At 38.2% G+C, this 17,469-nt stretch overlaps 1 protein-coding gene across 1 annotated transcript; it reads right to left on the reverse strand.

The window, feature by feature from the left end:
* Positions 1–1,729: 1,729 nt before the first annotated feature.
* Positions 1,730–8,649, reverse strand: LOC139731935 (uncharacterized). The gene is made up of 4 exons (XM_071642814.1): positions 8,529–8,649; positions 6,102–6,431; positions 2,649–2,756; positions 1,730–1,888 (listed from the first exon to the last, which is right to left on the reverse strand). The coding sequence occupies exons 2-4, from the start codon at positions 6,351–6,353 to the stop codon at positions 1,730–1,732; spliced, it is 519 nt and encodes a 172-aa protein (XP_071498915.1). The 5' UTR covers positions 6,354–6,431; positions 8,529–8,649.
* Positions 8,650–17,469: the final 8,820 nt, after the last annotated feature.

Raw genomic sequence — 17,469 nt, forward strand, 5'->3', positions numbered from 1 at the left:
GGGGGGGGGGGTGGGGAGCGAGACATAATTATAAGACTATACATGGTTATGATTAACCGAGAGGAAAGAGTGAAAGGAGAAAGAAAATATTTGCTATAGGTGTGAGAGGCCTGAGATTTTGAAATTGATATAGAAATTCCAGACATTCCATGTGTAAAGGTACAGTATACAATTGAATCAAAAGAGTGTTTTATACCAGTAGTTTTTTGTTTGTTTGTTTGTTTGTTTTTTTATACACCTCAAATGTCTTAAACCCTTGATATTCATCCGGGGATTCATAAGTCTCAAATCTTTACCAGTGGCAGTTTTGCTGTGAAGGGCGATCCCAAGTGTGTAGCACAAAATCTAATATCTGTGGCATATACAGTATATTGTGCGCAAAGTTCCATCATGATGATCTGGATAATATTGTCTATGAGGTTAGACAGAGAAACCGTGACAGAATATTCAGCAGCAACAACAATCAGAGGAAAGAAGCATTAAATTCCACGGGATTATGATTGATGCTATAAATATTAGTGTAATGACGTCCTGGATATAAACACGTGACAATTACTTTCTTTTTTTTTAAAGGGGAGGGGCACACGTATCATTACAATACACAAAACACACACACACATACACACACACTTACACACACACACACACACACACACACACATACAAACAACGCCGATATAATATGAGTAAACTCTGAAAATCAAGATGATAGCAAACAATCCTTGTATAATATCGGGAAAATCCTATTTCCGCTCAAGGTCTCTTCCGAAGCGAGATGTACCGCAGATATTAAGTGTGTTGACCTCTTCGTTGAACTATTCCCGTCCTCCAGAAAAGATGTATACCGTGTTGTCCATTACTTGCAAATCTTTTCAAGCACTGGATGGGGGCTGGCAACACTTATACTAATTCGCACTTAATCTCATTTTGACTGTTTCCTATAGGTTGTGGATGTTGTTCTTGTTTTCATTTTCACACTGGATCGGAGGATTGACATTAATCGAGAAAAGTTACCACCGCATTTTTCTCTTTTTTTCTGTTGCGAAAGCAAGCATGGAGAAGCCATCTAAGTGTCAGCTGCTGTACAGGCCTTCATTTCTATGTAATAAAGATTTGATATGACACGAGTAGTTCCATCGACTAAATTTTACGTTCAAATCAAATCCGAATTATTGTTAAGAAATTAAAGATATTCTTTCAAGCATGATAACGTAGGGATAAATAATTCAGTTCATCTAATCGAATCATAGCAGTGTCTATCCATTTGCAACCCACGGTCGGCGGAAGTATTGATCATCATCTGCTAACACAAAGGGAACATTGTTCCGTATATAGGGCACATTTTTGACAAAAGAAATATAACGATGATATAAACCGTTTTTTATCTATTGGTACTGTACAGTATGGCTACAAAAATAACATTGAATAGACAGTATTGGCGTATTCAGATCTATCTGAAAGACTTGCAACGATTGTTTCAATGGAAAGAATAGAGCATGACAACAGTCGATTTGCTCCTTTTTTTCCCCGGCGCGGTATCCATCTGTGGTCTCATGAAATAACAAAGATATTATGAATTCACGTAAACCGTTATCTCAGACTACAACGTTGACGCGATCGTCTATACTCGAAGACATTGTCCGGCAAAGACACCTCGTAGCGAGCGAGAGAGAGCTCGAGCTCGTTGATGATGATTATCCATTCGTCATCGTCCATGACCAACGCGACGTCAAGGGTCGATGTGCAGCTCGCCTTCGAGCACGTGTCTATGGCACTGTCCGCTGTGGTTGTGGTCGGCGAGGACGGCCAACAGCTGGGCCTTCTGAGCCTCGAGTCTGTCGATCTCGTCGATGAGTTCCTGATTGCTGTTCTCGATCTCTTCCGTTTCCTGTCACGATGGAGAGAGGGAGAGTGCGTTGAAAAGGATCATTGACGGAACGACCATCACATTGGCGAGAAGGACGTTTCGGATTTTATAATGTAAGGAATCTTTAATCTTTCTTCCACAGGTGTTTCTTTCTTCCTTCTGATTTACATTGCATCTATCTGTCTATATACTTATCTATCTGTCTATCTACTTATCTATCTATCTATCTATCTATCCATCCATCTATCTATCTATCTATCCATCCATCTATCTATCTATCTATCCATTTGTCTTTCCTTCTATATTATCTACTTGTCTAATGTTCCAGACATTTCCCCTCCTCTCCTGGGTATACTTACCTGCCACTCACTGATGCAATGTTTATTTTTTATTCGGTGCACTTCGCGATTGACAAAGTCTATTCAGTCTATTCAGCATAATTTTCAATGTTTTTCATCGTTCCGTTAGTTCGTCATGCTCAGTACCAAAGTTTGAAGTTTGGACCCACTTTGTGAATGATTACTGCCATTTTTGTGTCTTTTAGGGGCTCCAAAGTTAATTTTGTTTGGTTAATATCTCATAATGTACCTTCATAATTTGCATATCCATATACTCATTGGGCTGTTCATAATGTCGTAAAGTCCACTCTTACCATAATATGCTTACGTGTAGCTGACTGTAATGACTCAGATATTTAAGTTTAGCGAGTTCAAAATCCACAGGAACTGAAAGCCATATAACTTGATCAGTTTGCTGGCAGAGGTATCAAAGATGAACCAACCTTGACAAGAACGAGTGTTCGTTCCCGCCTCCTCTCCCTGCAGCGGGAGGCAGCCACCCGGTTGCGTTCCCGTCTTTGCCGCCGCTTCGTCTCCTCCTCCCTGGTCAGCTAAAATATGAAGAAAAATCACAAAAAAAGACAATCTTTATGTTAATTCAAAGATGATATATAAAACAAACACAAACAAACAAATAACAAACAAAACAAACAAATAAACAAGCAATCAAACAAACAAACAAACAAAACAAAACAAATAAACCATGATCTCCATAGAAAATACCTTTCCATCAGTGCTAGTAATTAGAGCAGGAAGGTGGAAAGACCACCTTTACACCTCCCTGATCAGAGTTCCCTTGTGGGTTCATTGAGGTGTGTCCCATATTTTGCCGACATTATAACTATCAAGTGTAACTTCTATGGTATACTGAGCATGCAGTGTTTTTATTTCATGTTATTTCATTTTTGATTCGTGCAGAATTCTGACCTTTCATTGCAAATAACTTGGAATTGATGCTATATCAAGGCCTTAAGGGGATGGTATATAAACTCCTCAAAAAAAGTTCTGCAAATCCAATTTGACGTATCATATTTCTCTCAAAACTATATCAATCATTCAAATGTGACATCATAAGAAAGCCTGATTACTTATCTTTAAAATGACACCTCACTTGCTTTAATTGGGTATTCCTGGAATGCATAGTATGACTGAGTATGAGGAAAGGCCAAATGTGAAATGTTGCAAAATAGAGCAAACATATTATGTCAAACAGGCAATTCCCATTTGCTTTGTCGTTTCAGGGAAGGAATGTGCTTGAAAAGAATGTATTGTGAGATTATCATTAGATTCCAGGCTTCATCCATGAATCAAAAACTGCAGTAATATCTGCAGATTAAAATTAAACATAAAGGTTGACCAAACAGTCATCTAATGTCTAGGAAATGGGAGTTTTTTGAAAGTGCTGTCATTTCAGCATTGCTTATTCCAGTGGCCTTTTTTCATCAAAACTGTACATTGTCAATAGCAGAATTGTTGCGACTTTTCACTTTTGATCTGTCCCCATACTCAGCTGTTTTTCACATTCCAAGAACACCCAATCATAGCAAGTGAGACGTCATTTTAAAGATGATTAATCAGGCTTTCCTATGATGTCATATCTAATGAAGATAATGTTGGTATAAGAGAAATATGATCTATCAATCTTTAATTGCAGAACTTATTTTGAGGAGTTTAGTTTTGGTTGAGAAGGGACTTCAGGTTAACACTTTTTGTTAGGATCCCATTGGTTTTGTTTTGTTTTGTTTGTTTTTTGATATCTCAACCATTTTAAGACCAACTTTCATCAAATAAACTTATGCTCTTTCATATTTCATAAGAGGTTTCTCATCAACTCATAAAAAAGTTAAAATCTGAGTCATCAATTGAATTGTCGTCAACAAAATGTGATAACATACTGTAAAGAGAAAGGTCCGTTGAATAATTATTTTTGATGCGATTTGCAATATGGAGAAAGACCCCAGCATGTATATATAGGTTTGAATAGTTTTGAATTGTGACAACACCGTGCACGGATAAACGTGGTATTAAAGTTTGCGGCCTTAGCTAGTGCTGGAAATGTCGTGATATATACAGATTCGGTTTGGGTACTGTGCTTTTATGGATATTTTCTAACTGGGGGCTTCGAGAATGCCTAACAAAATATGATTTATGCACTGACATAGCAACGCACATGACTTATTGCATAACCCATTGAAAGTGCATTTGTTCTTCTTTGGAAGCCCCTAGTTATGGCCGCCACAAGTTACAGTGCTCTGAAGTCGGATTCGTCTATCAGGATTGGAGTTTTATGGAGCGTGAAGGACATGTACTTTACGTGCGGAAACGTGAGAGTTATCAATATTTATGAATTTAGCAAATTCTCGGTTTAAGGTTGGTCGTCACACACGGTTGAGAGTCACGTTTTCATTGTGTGGTCACATTGAGGTCAATCACCTTTTCCCCTATAAGGGCCTATGCTGTAAAACTGATAAGCAAGGCCTTAGATCGGAGCGTGGAAGAGTCAAGTTGATTTTTTATACGATGTCGTAAAATGTAATGCATGTTGTGTATAATATGTAGTGTGTAGATGTATATAACACGTATGTTCGATGTAATATATTTGTGTATATAATGTATATAGGTATAGGTCTACGAATTATTATAATACATGTCTTTTTGAGTTTGTAAGTTTTGTATAATTTATTTGAATACATTCCTAGAGGAATAGGCAACGGCGACATAAATAATTATAATTACGGTTGTTCTTCCATCCCGTTCTATACGTATTAGATCTTTCAGCGTTCATGGTGGCGGAGGTATAGAAATATCTCTTTTTTCGTTGTTGTTTATTGTTATATATTCCACGTGTTTTTTATACGAGTACCGGTAATTTACTCATAAACATATCAAGAAATTGAATGTGTAAATTCAAATTGTCGAATGCAATAAAAGAGAATTGATACATGCGAAATAATCTATGAGGATTCTACAGAGAAGCTTGATTTGATAGGTTTGATTGATAAATTTCAGACTAGGAATTTCCTACATCTGCGACATCAAATTAAACATTCATTCATAAGATTATGTTAATAGCTGAAAAATCTGGTTGAGTCCTATGGTCACCTCCTGCACTGTGATACTGTAACATAGTTTCAGTCATTATATTGAGCTTGGTGGAGATGAACATGTTAAGTCATCCATTGCTCACCTTGCCTTGATAGTTACCGCTCGTCCTCGTTTTCGAGACGGGCAATACGATGCTACTTGTTTCAGGTAATTGTCGCATTCCCCTCAGGGACAGTACATAAATGCAGTCAAACCTACCTTAGCGACCACCTGTCTATAGCAGCCACTGAAATATCTCCCCCAATAAAAAACCATCACGTTAAAGACCCTGTGCATAGCGGCCACCTGGCACCAATTATTTTGTTTCCCGCTGTAGATTTGAACCTGTCTACAGCGGTCGGTTACAGACCCATACGGAGCCGGAGCCGAGCCGATAATTCTATGCATGTTTTCCTGCCTTCCAGCCATGCTGGTCATTCATCACCACCATGATAGTGATCGCCACCGCTGCATTCGCCCACCGTAATAATGAACTCGTGAAAAGCTTGCTTGCTGTGTACGCACGCTGCTGTACTGTTCAACAACTCGATCACTCTCCATCAAAGAGCAGGCCCATAGAAGTATGTACATGTAAGTAGGTATAGACGTACACCACGATAGTACGTGTACATGTGTGGAATATACACAATATATCAGATAACCTGTCTAGCGGCCACCTGTCTATAACGGCTACTCTGTTCATCTCCCTGTGATTGGCCGCTGTAGACAGGTTTGACTGTCTAGTGTATGCGAACGTGTGTGACTCAATGCATAGTTGTATACGTACATGGTATATCATATTCCCTACTCACCGCTTCAGGGCCACCCTGTTTCCAGTCCAGTCGGATCCCGCCCAGTCCTTTCTGGATTCGCTTCTGCAAGATGCTGCACCGAATCTCGTCGCGGAGATTGCCGCCTTGCTTCAGCAAGTCCTCACCGGAGAGGGAGCCCTGCTGTTGATAGGCGAAGGGACTCGTCTCTGAATCGGACGACGATGTGGACGTCGACCGCGACGTGATGGCGGCACTCGACCACATCAAGGTTTCTGCCGAGGTGACTGCCATGTTTGTTTTTTTTCCGCACAGTCTTTAGATCACGTAGGCTTTGGTGACAGTCACTCTTATCTTCAGTAGATATCACAGCTGTGAACGAAACAGATGAACAGGAGTCCAAAATGTAATGGTCGCATACGTACTATGATTCGGTGCTGGTTGGGTCCTTGATGTCACTGTTATTGATATTCTCCACATCTAAGTACAAAATATTTGTGAGTTATCTTCTGTGTAATTATTGATAATGTATAATCATGAATCATGTGCTATTTATGCCTCATAAGCGTTTCAAGTGTTTACATTTGAACTAAATTGACAAAAAAGGAACAAGACGTAAAACAGGCGCAAGTTAGATAAAAATGTGTTGCAAGGTAGACTTAGATATCGTAAAGTAGTTACAGGCGTGCAAGGAATAATAGTAACTGTAGTATTCATAGCACTGACGAATTGTCATAAATTGTAGATCATTTTGTAAAATTGTACAACTGCCAGAAATTACACAAGAAGAAACGATTTCTCATAGCACGTGGGAACAGTGAAGGCCACCAAAGAGCTGTAGCCTGCTGCAGTTTGTGATAATTATAGTTATAATTGCTGCTATCATCTTATAGCTGATGATGGTGCTGTTGGTGGAAATAGCATCCAACTTACACTTAGATAATAGCATCCGATATCTAATCGAAATGAATATTAGAATGTGAGCACGCGACTATTAAGAGTATATACGCACAATAACAGTATCTCGACCATGGATATAAATGAAAAGTGACTGCGATGATATTAGCGTAAAGAGATACAGAGAAACGCTTGGGTCCGATAGTTCCTACGATCTCTTTATATGCACTCTTTGTACTGGTGTAATTATTTACGCTGTTTTCTCCGACGTTTCCGGTATTCCAGTGGTTGAAATGAATCAGTGTTGTCATGACGCCATCACTGTGAGAACGAACCTCCCACCTCAGTTCTATTCTAATGGTCATAGTCAGTTTGAGATTAGTCATTTCTGTCGGGGTTTCCTCGGTTTCTCTTTATTTCTGTTTGTGACATCATGACAAACTTTTGCGTAAAGTAACATGAAGATAAACAGGAAAGAAAAAAAAAAGCAGATGCTTCGAAGATGATGACAAATCGTCATTGTTTATCGCTACGAAGTTCTATCTAATGCAATCATAATGACGTAACTGTTCTGTCGTTCGGATAAACAATTATTATTAACACCTTTGTTTTGAATATAACAATGGAAGTGTGGAAAGATCTTTTTGATTACGATTATGATTCACGGTTATCCAAGGAATACTGACCTACCTCGTGAACAGTTTTCTGTATCATTGAAACAAAAAAAATGCTTTTGTTTGATAGTACCATCTGTTATATTTACAGTATCAACACTATATACTATTAGTACTTTAGATCTTTTTTCCCCCCCGCCAGAGGCACAATCATTGTAACAAGTTATGTGCCAAAAAACAGTCTTGTCGGATAATCGTACTTTGGAGAACTATACAATATCATAGGCCCTATCAGATTCTCTCTCTAATCTTTAAGCTTTTCCACTGTTTCAAAACGCTGCTCCAATTTTAATCTGACGGGGAAAAGGGAGTAAACAATGGTGATCGAAAGTTTGGAAGCGATGAGAGCACCTACTAAGTACATTTTTGTGGTTGTTGTTTTAAGGTAGAGGAACAGGAGGAAGAGCAGGAAGATTGGGGAGGGGAGGAGGAGGAGGAGGAGGACGTGGAGGACGTGGAGGAGCAGCAGGAGGAAGAGAAAGAGGAGGAGGACAATGAAGGGTATATGAGTAGGAATAATGAAGAACATAGATTGCCGTTGCTCCTGTGACGCTGATGCTATAGTAAAAGTCAGTGTTTATAGATTAAATGGCCAAAAATGTAGACATACATGTCTACATTCCCTACGTAAAATAACAAAGCCAAGAAGAAAACATGCTCTTGAAAAAAAGGGGAAAAAACTTTCTGAAGTACTTTAACCCTCAAAGGAACAGTGTCGCAAGGCGCTATTGAAGTTCAACACGTAAAAGTCGGACATAAAAATGGTTATGACTCAGTGCATCAAACACAGTGGAGTGACATGTGCCATTCTTTGACACAAGGGACAACAAAATGTTTCGTATACTTGGGTAATCATATAAGTGGTGTATAAGTTACGAGAAACCTTTTGAGAACTTACCCTTAATCTTCGCTGATAATGTCCCGACAAACGTGATAAAGATATCTGATGGCAACGATCATAATAAATTGTATGGATCGAAAATGGTTTCTGGCAGATCACGTCTAACTGTATCGACGAGTTGCGAATACTTTGAAAGTTAGCTGAGCTGGTATAACGAATGAATGCAGGATTTCTCGTGGACGAGAATGCCGGATTAGAAGCGTGACAAACGAGTTCCTCTCTGATTGTATTTGACCCTGGTCTCGGAAACGTGGTGGATCCGCAAAGAGATAATAGCTCCATCAACTTCTATGATATCGCGGAAAGAAGTGGCGGAACCTGCGTATTTGTCAGCTTAGTCTAACCGCGAGTCAGAGATCTGTATTTACGGATGTTTCACTGTCGCTCTAAACTTGAATCAATCAATGTAAAAGAATTCGTTGAATTTGGTGGATGAAGTGAGCATATTATGTGTTTTTCCAAGAGCATGAAGAAAATAATTTATTTAACTTGACGACATGTCTATACCTGTGTAAAGAAATTCTGCGAATTTATTTTCTGCACGACTGTGAACGTTCGCGTGTGTTATAAGTTTAGAAATACGTAAGAATAGAACTGGGAAATTCGACTAGCCGACAAATCAGAAAGGAGATGAATCGACAATACACCCGTTTAAAGGTATATTAAGGTTTCCGCATACCTTTCTAATGAAGGTGGTTGTTGCTAACGAATAAATAAATGCTTATCCGAGGACTGACCCACACACTGAACTACTACTGCACGAAAAATTGAATTCGAAGCACTGAAATGTTTTCGATAGAAACGAATCAAGCAACGAAAGCTCGTCACAAGGTCTTGAAGGGAAAGAATGATTGTGTAAATTCGTAAACCATCCAACTAGAAACAGATTTTGATAAATAAAGTAAATAAAAAAGTATGCTCAATATCATATTACACCAGTTAAGTAGGATTGCAATGTTATGTAGACATAGGGTATACCCCAACCATCTTGATTATGACAAAGGTTGTGTCCAACAACCATGAATGTTAGCACGCATTGTCCGACATAGTAACAAGAATCTAACGCATGCGAACTAGGCTCAAAAATACTGAAATGTACGATCTTGTGAAACCAGTGAACTTTACGGCTCGTTACTATAAAGGTCATCACAAATACATAAACTTTGAATACACTATTAAACCGATGAGCTCTCTTGTTTTGACCAAAGTTGGCTTGTAGCGATGATTTAATGGGGGGGGGGGGGGGGGGGGTAGTTACGTATATGTATAGCAAGCGATGCATCACGTCGAAACTTCCCGCCGTTTGACGATCGTCTGTTTATGGGAGGTGAACCTCTCATCGGGTAATGACCTATACGCCATTCCATTTCTGATGAAAGGCGGAGATAGATGACGCCAAGGTGACGAGTATACTGTCTCACTATTATGTTTGTATGTCTACAATAATGCTGGTGTACTTCGTGAATAGTGGCAGAACCAACCCCCAAAACAAACAAAAAAAAACACAAACAAAAGCCCGGTTCTTCCAGTGGAAGAGATGAACGGATGTACGCCAACCACGGAGGTCCCACTGTTCTCCCTGTGCCAACAGCGTGCGCGTTTTCTAATACCAAACCAGGTGCACACGGTCTTGTAATATTTATACAGATTATTACGTTCGCTGTTCCATATAATTTTGCTTGGTAAAGAACGTGTAAGGTTTATCCCTGAACGTTTGTTCATAATCAAACAAGACCATCTTTAGTCACTGAAATTATCATTGATACTACTGTGACGTGTCTGTACTGCAAAAAACATAATTTCATTCCTGTCTGGAGCAAAATTTGCGGCTTAACTACACACTTGTAAGCACTGTGAACTGCATGATCCATTTCTACTAGTATTTACAGTCGACTACACGTGGATGTTACACTCAAATTGCTACATTACATACTATGTATATTCAGCCATCATCATCCATTTCTCTCTCCCTCTCCCTCTATTCAGCTATAAATCATTCAACCAATTCACTACCCATTTACCAACTGTCATCTATCTACACATGCCATATATATTTACCTGCATCTATCTCTCAATCTACACATACATTATCTTATCTGTATCTATCTACTCATATCTATCAATAAATGAATGAATCACTGAATCAATCAATCAATCAATCAATCAATCAATCAATCAATCAATCAATCAATCCACCCACCCATCCATCCATCCATCCATCCATCCATCAATCAATTCACCCACCAATCCATCCATCCATCCATCCACCAATCCATCCATCCATCCATCCATCCATCCATCCATCCATTCATCCATCCATCCATCCATCCATCCATCCATCCATTCATCCATCCATCGATCCATCCATCCACCCATCCATCCTTCCATCCATCCATCAATCAATCAATCAATCAATCCACCCACCCATCCATCCATCCATTCATCCATCCATCCATCCATCCATCTATCCATCCATCCATCAATCCATCCATCCATCCATTCATTAATCCATCCATCCATCCATCCATCCATCTATCCATCCATCCATTCATCTATCCATCCATCCATCCATCCATCCATCCATCCATCCATTCATCCATCCATCCATCCATCCATCCATCCATCCATCCATTCATCCATCCATCCATCCATCCATCCATCCATCAATCAATCAATCAATCAATCAATCAATCAATCAATCAATCAATCAATCAATCAATCATTTATCTTGTCCATGCATAGCATTATGAAATGTTGTATAGTCTTTTCTTTAAGCAATGGCAACACCTGAACTTCAAAAAACTCAGAACTTCTGAACGGATTGTCCAATTTTCCTCAAACTTCACTGACATATTCCACTTATCCTGTTGTATTAACTAAATTCACAATATATTTGAGTCTTATTCTCCTCCAATAACAGCCAACTTGAACTGTATATATCTTTGGAATCATCATGGAACTTGGTATGATGCATATGGTTGTTAGGCATGCTAAAGACAGACACAGTTTCACATAGTAATTTCTCTCCTGGAAAAAAAAAATGAACACTTTATTCCACACACTTTAAGCATGCAATATACTCACGTGCATGCCAAATGTAAATTCCTTGCTTTGCTAAAACATTGTTGAAATATGTTGATAAAATTCATGACTCTCTTTGATGCATTCAATATACACATATATACTGATTTATACATATGCAAATTTAGAGCCCCTTGACATTATAGAAGACACATTCATTCCCGAGAAAAGGCACTTGACTAATTCCACATTCTCTTGATAAAAGGACAGTTTCGAAGGCCATAAAAAAAATCATGTTTTCATTGGGTATGTAAAAGCAATAATTAATGCAAATCAAACATCATAAATGTTTGAAATTCCACTCTCAGCATAAATGTCTAATGTAGATACAAAAAAAAAATCTTACAGAAGTCACATTACCAAAGAAAAATAAGAAAATGGAATATAGGATTATTCAAATTGATGAAATTCTTCTGTTGAGTTGTTTTTATTGCAATTGATTGACAAATTGCCATACATTGACATAAATAAGCACTGAACTGATCAGAGTTTTAGAAGTAGCCATGACAAATGAAATCATGGGCAAATATACTCGTCCAGGATATACATAATATATTTCTAAATTTACGCCAATTGTGGGGCAGTTTGTCAATCAATTGAAATGATTACAGGATTTACAAAGACTTATCACATGATCTACAGTAGAAAATATGAAATGATTACAAAAATGTTAGCTATGTGGAGAAAAAAAAAGAAGAAGAAATAAAATGTAATACCTGCATTCTTACAACTCTATTCCAGGTTAAAATAAGACTAAACATACACTCCAAAAGTTATACTGGTATACATATTCTTTCTCTGGAGACACACTTTCCATTTGACCAGCACCACATCTGGGCCCCATTTCATTAAAAAAAAAGAAATTGATATGGCAGCAACTCTTGCTGGAATGGCAATTGTCATGGTAATGACAAGAATCCAGCTTCCTGATTGGCTGTTGCTATGGGAAGTTGCCATTCCAGCAAGAGTTGCTCTCCCAACATCTTTTATGATATGGGGCCCTGGAATATATACATAGACATCAAAAATGAAAATTTGCATCACTGGCACTTCATTTGGCACATAAAGTATCCCGGATGTATCTTTTCCGGTCTTGTCGAATCATCACAAAATGACATGCAAAGAGTCAAGCCTTTGATCTTGTTCACTTCATGCCATTTGCTGCTAGCCATAGCTGTGGTTGTTTTTGTTTGTTTTTGTGTTTTAAAGAAAGAGTCCAATCGTGAAAAGACTATAAGAAAAGAGAGAGGGGCACACGACATATCTCTCTCTTGGACATCAGACAGAAAATATGTTATCTCTGGTACAACTGCCCTGAGCAACAATTTGACTTGAGCAATGCATATACAGTATGTCCCCCCAAAATATTACAATCAGATGTTCGCATTGATAACATGCAATAAGATTAAATTATCTAAATGCTACTTCAGTGTCATAAAACATAACATCTCAGCTCTATTTTGCAGAAAACCCCACTCAATTTGGTTAAGCGGTCACAGAGAAATGTGGATTGTTGTAAAGCATGTCATGAGTCTGATTCTTCCAAGTTTAGCACATGGATGCTCTTGTGTGTGAACACAATAGACAGAACTTGGAGGGAAGAGATTCCTGACATGCTCTACAAAATTCCTCATTTCTCTTTGACCACTGAAGCAAATCAAATGGGGTTTTCTGTAAGATGTGCGCACTGAGTTACAGTTTCGTACCCTGAAGTTGTATTTGGATTGATTCACAATTAAAGTTATCGTTGCGGAAGGTCGCGTTGTAATTTTTTTTTGGACATATGGTATAGAATAAAGATTAGGTGCTGAAGGAGATGGTTCTTGTATGTGCATTGGGTCAGTGGTTACAGTTTGCTATTCTGAAGGTTCATTACTCCAGTGTTTCATTAGACCTAAAATGTAAAAAGGTTCATTATTCAAAAGGTTTGTTAATTCGAAAATAAATTAAGGATTGAAATCCCAAAGGTTTGTTATTATGCATCTTCTTTTAATTTTTCAGATCAACGAACCTCGTACTATTTTCAGATGTATGAACCTTCATTAAGAATAATGAATCTTATTTCAAATTTCAAATCAACGAACCTTTGGAATAACTGACCTTCAAAATAACAAACCTTAAGAATAAAACTACAAATGCTTTCATTAATGAACACTATTTCACATTCAGATTAACAAACATCTAGGTACAGGGAATTTGTGTGTTTCAGAATAATGAACTTTTGGAATAACAAACCTTATTTAGTTTTTGGATTAACAAACCCTCAGAATAACAAACATCACCCAAGCCAATGTGCTGGCTTGGTGGTAACCTGTTTAGCTTTATGGTACTAATTCCCAGTGCTTCCCTGTCTTGACTCCAATGTGATTTTACAGCCCTTCCACTGAAGAGTAAATCATTGCCCTTCAAAATTTTCATTTAATTCTTGGCTCGGTGATACAAACCTTGGACTTATATTTTGGTGTTTAACAAAACATGCAAACTCACATGCAGTGCTATGTGTGCCCGGGAGTGTCGCTCAATGCAGCCTGTCTGCACATTCTACATGCGACTTCGTGGGATTTCTTGTGTGATAACGCAGTTTAGTAGTTACATCTGAGAAGTGGCCATTCTGACAATTACATATTATGGCAATCATGTCCTAACAATTTCACTATGTAAAAGTGCATTAATGGGCATTTCATTAAAAACGTGTAACATAAAGACAATCTTATCATCATCATGACTTATAAAATGGCAAATCTGTACTCTCTGTTGCTACATAGGTCTTGATGTGAAACCTTCTCCATACTGACTCATCTGTCCACATGATAAGACGGTTTGACACTGATACTGAGCAAACGCTGACTAACGTTGAGAACAAAACAAAACAACAAAACAAAACAAAACAAAATCACACGACAGTGAAGAGAGTGTGTTTTGGCAGACCTAGCACCTGTTAAAGAAGGATAACTTTGCAGCTGGGAGTTGCCCCACTGCAAATGAGTGATTTCAAGTTTGGTGCTGATGTTATCTCCCAAATAACTGCTGTAAATCAAGCTCCCACTCACAAGGTAAAATTAACGCAAGCAATAACCCATTATTGATATCAATTCCAACAACTAGTGTAATCTTTACACCACTGCAAAGTCAGCGGAACAATGCGGGAATTTTAATGCCCCCCCCCCCAAAAAAAAAATGATTGCATTTCATACATGTCAAATAAGATTAGATTCAACCACAGAAGCTTTGTTCGAGATAAATGATGACGAACAAGAATCGGAATGCCACACATATATATCCATCTCCAAAACAGAATACTGTACGAGCTGAAATTTTCGCGTGCAGATATTTTCGCGAATTGCCACTTGGAGGACATTTTTGCTTGTTGATAATTTCGCGGTTGCGAGGGTCTAACTGAGCTTAGCTAATTGTGCGTTGTTATTTTCGCAGTTCAAAGGTGATTCGCGAAATTCGCGAAAATAAAACCACCGCGAAAATTTCAGCACGTACAGTAGTCTCGATAATGCTCCCAGGCAAAAATCATGTTTACAGACATGTGAAGTGCATTCGTTTAAGTTTGCTATGGGGTTGCTTTAGCATGGGCTATGCACACACTGGTGAGTGAGTCTCCTATGCATTGCAATATGCAATACAAATACCAACAACATACTTGAACTGACAAGTTCTAATAATATCTGAGGGCTGGTATTTGTCAACTGGAAACGAACAAGCTAATCTGCAAATGTGAACAGTGGAGCTGGGCTCAGCTGATGACATCCAATACCACGGCCATACACTAGCTACTGGAACTACAATATAATTCTGAGGTGAATCTCAGAGATGACAGGTGTAGAGACTACCAATAGTAGCATTCATCAAAATGCACTGAAGGCACTTTCAAGGCTACCAGCTAGAATTTGAGCTCTGAAAGTAGTCAACAGCAATACAATATGCACTCCCCTGTACAAAATCCACTCATACATGTATATAGTTTACATAATAGAAGTCAGGATAAAAGAACACATTTACTACAGAGACTAGTATATGATGACATAAATGGTATCCCGGTGTACCAAATGAAAATCAGCCATTTTGTTGAATTATTTATTTTATCAAAAAGGTTGTACAATGGGTTGCCAAAAAGTGGAAATTATTTTGGTGCTAGAGCTAGCGGCGCTAGCCACTACACTGCAGTGCACTGAAGCACACGCTACTGCTAGCACAGCATGCCATGCATGCATCGTATAACATGCATTTTTTAAAATTTCTTTTAAACCAAGAAAGTGACAGGGTTCAGGAAAGTCAATTGCATTTTATGTACAGGGATGTAACCATCAATGTAAGAAGTGAAGCAAACCCATGCTAGAAATTACAATATGGGGATTAGTCTCACCAAAGGCTAATGTATTGGGGAGGGGGATGTACTCTTACCTGTACCTTGCTAAAGCTTGCAAACAAAACAGCTGACAGCCTTGGAGGTAGGTTATCTGAAAAATTGTTCATGCCACTGCATTTACTGTGCACAAGATCAACTAACTTTGGTTACTGTGTAGCAGCAAAATCTACACAACCAACGGAAGAACCTTTAATACACAGGCGAAAAAAACAAAACATCATTACATAACCCATTGCTTACAAGGAACCATATAGGTCTACAAAAAGTCTAACAGAATGTTACAATCAAGCAGATAATATGTTAATACTTCAAAGCAGCATTATTGTAACTTTACTTGACCACAATTGGACAATGTCATGTTATTTCGCTTCGGGTAACAAACTACAATATCGCCTCTGGTGACACTTTGTGCGGAGGCATAAAAACAGTATACATATTTTTTTTCCTCTTTTTTTTTTGGAGCAATTTTCTCTTTGAGAAATAATTCCTCTATATTTTGCACACATCTGATGCCAATCTTTATGACTTCGTTTCACAATACTGCCCCAAAGTTTCTGTGCAAGCTGTCACAACATTTTTTGTCACGGTCTTGTGCTTATCAAAATAAAGCGCTCAGCAAAATTTCCCAAAGTGATTTCTCTTGTAATGCTCCATGTACCTTTCACTTTCATAATCAAACCTATTCCAAGTACCCAGTTACTCATCCAACAGTGATTCAAAACAGTACAGTTGATGCACAGGATGTACGCAGTGCCTTAGCATGGCATTTGTATGCCTATTTGGGCAGTCCCTAAAAATCAAAGATTTAAGCTTGTGTGAACATATACAGAAATGGGCATTCCATTGCTGCCCATCACTTATAAAAGCAAAGTATTTTTTTTTTCATTTGTCAATTTGTAATTAACACCTTTTTAATATGTACCGTACCTGTCTGTCACATAGAATATTCATAAAACAGATTCTAGTACATCAACTGGAATCCCAGCATTTCATATTTTGTACCTGTAAAAATGCATACTGATACATAGGGGCACTTTCAATTCAAATTTTCAATCCCCCACCCCCGGAAATGCACAGTAGGAAAAACAAGAATATGTTTAGTTGTTTGTTGTTGTTGTTGCCGCTGTTTTTTTTTTTGTTTTTTTTTTTTTTTTTTTGGGGGGGGGGGGGGGGGTTAACTGCACATGTGCAACTTGATGCCATCTTAGAGTGGAGGCCAGTGATAAATGTGATTCTTATATAGAGATCAGTGGTGTAGAAACGAAGATTCCCCATCCGAGGGTGAATGCCATGTGACCAAAAACCAGATTTGAACTGACATGCTGGAGGATGAGCTTTTACATAGACAAAAAAATAAAAAATAAAATAAATGAATTGAATAAAGTTGCTGAGTTTAAAAAAGTTCACTCCTGGGAAGTGTTTTTTGATTGCATTTTTTTTTTTTTTGCTCACATACTAGCAGTTACCTTTCATCTTCCA

The sequence above is a fragment of the Diadema antillarum genome, unplaced genomic scaffold, assembly GCF_040938485.1.
Source record: "Diadema antillarum isolate AM-2024a unplaced genomic scaffold, OU_Dant_1.0 scf00000023, whole genome shotgun sequence".
In the NCBI taxonomy this organism is placed as follows: domain Eukaryota; kingdom Metazoa; phylum Echinodermata; class Echinoidea; order Diadematoida; family Diadematidae; genus Diadema; species Diadema antillarum.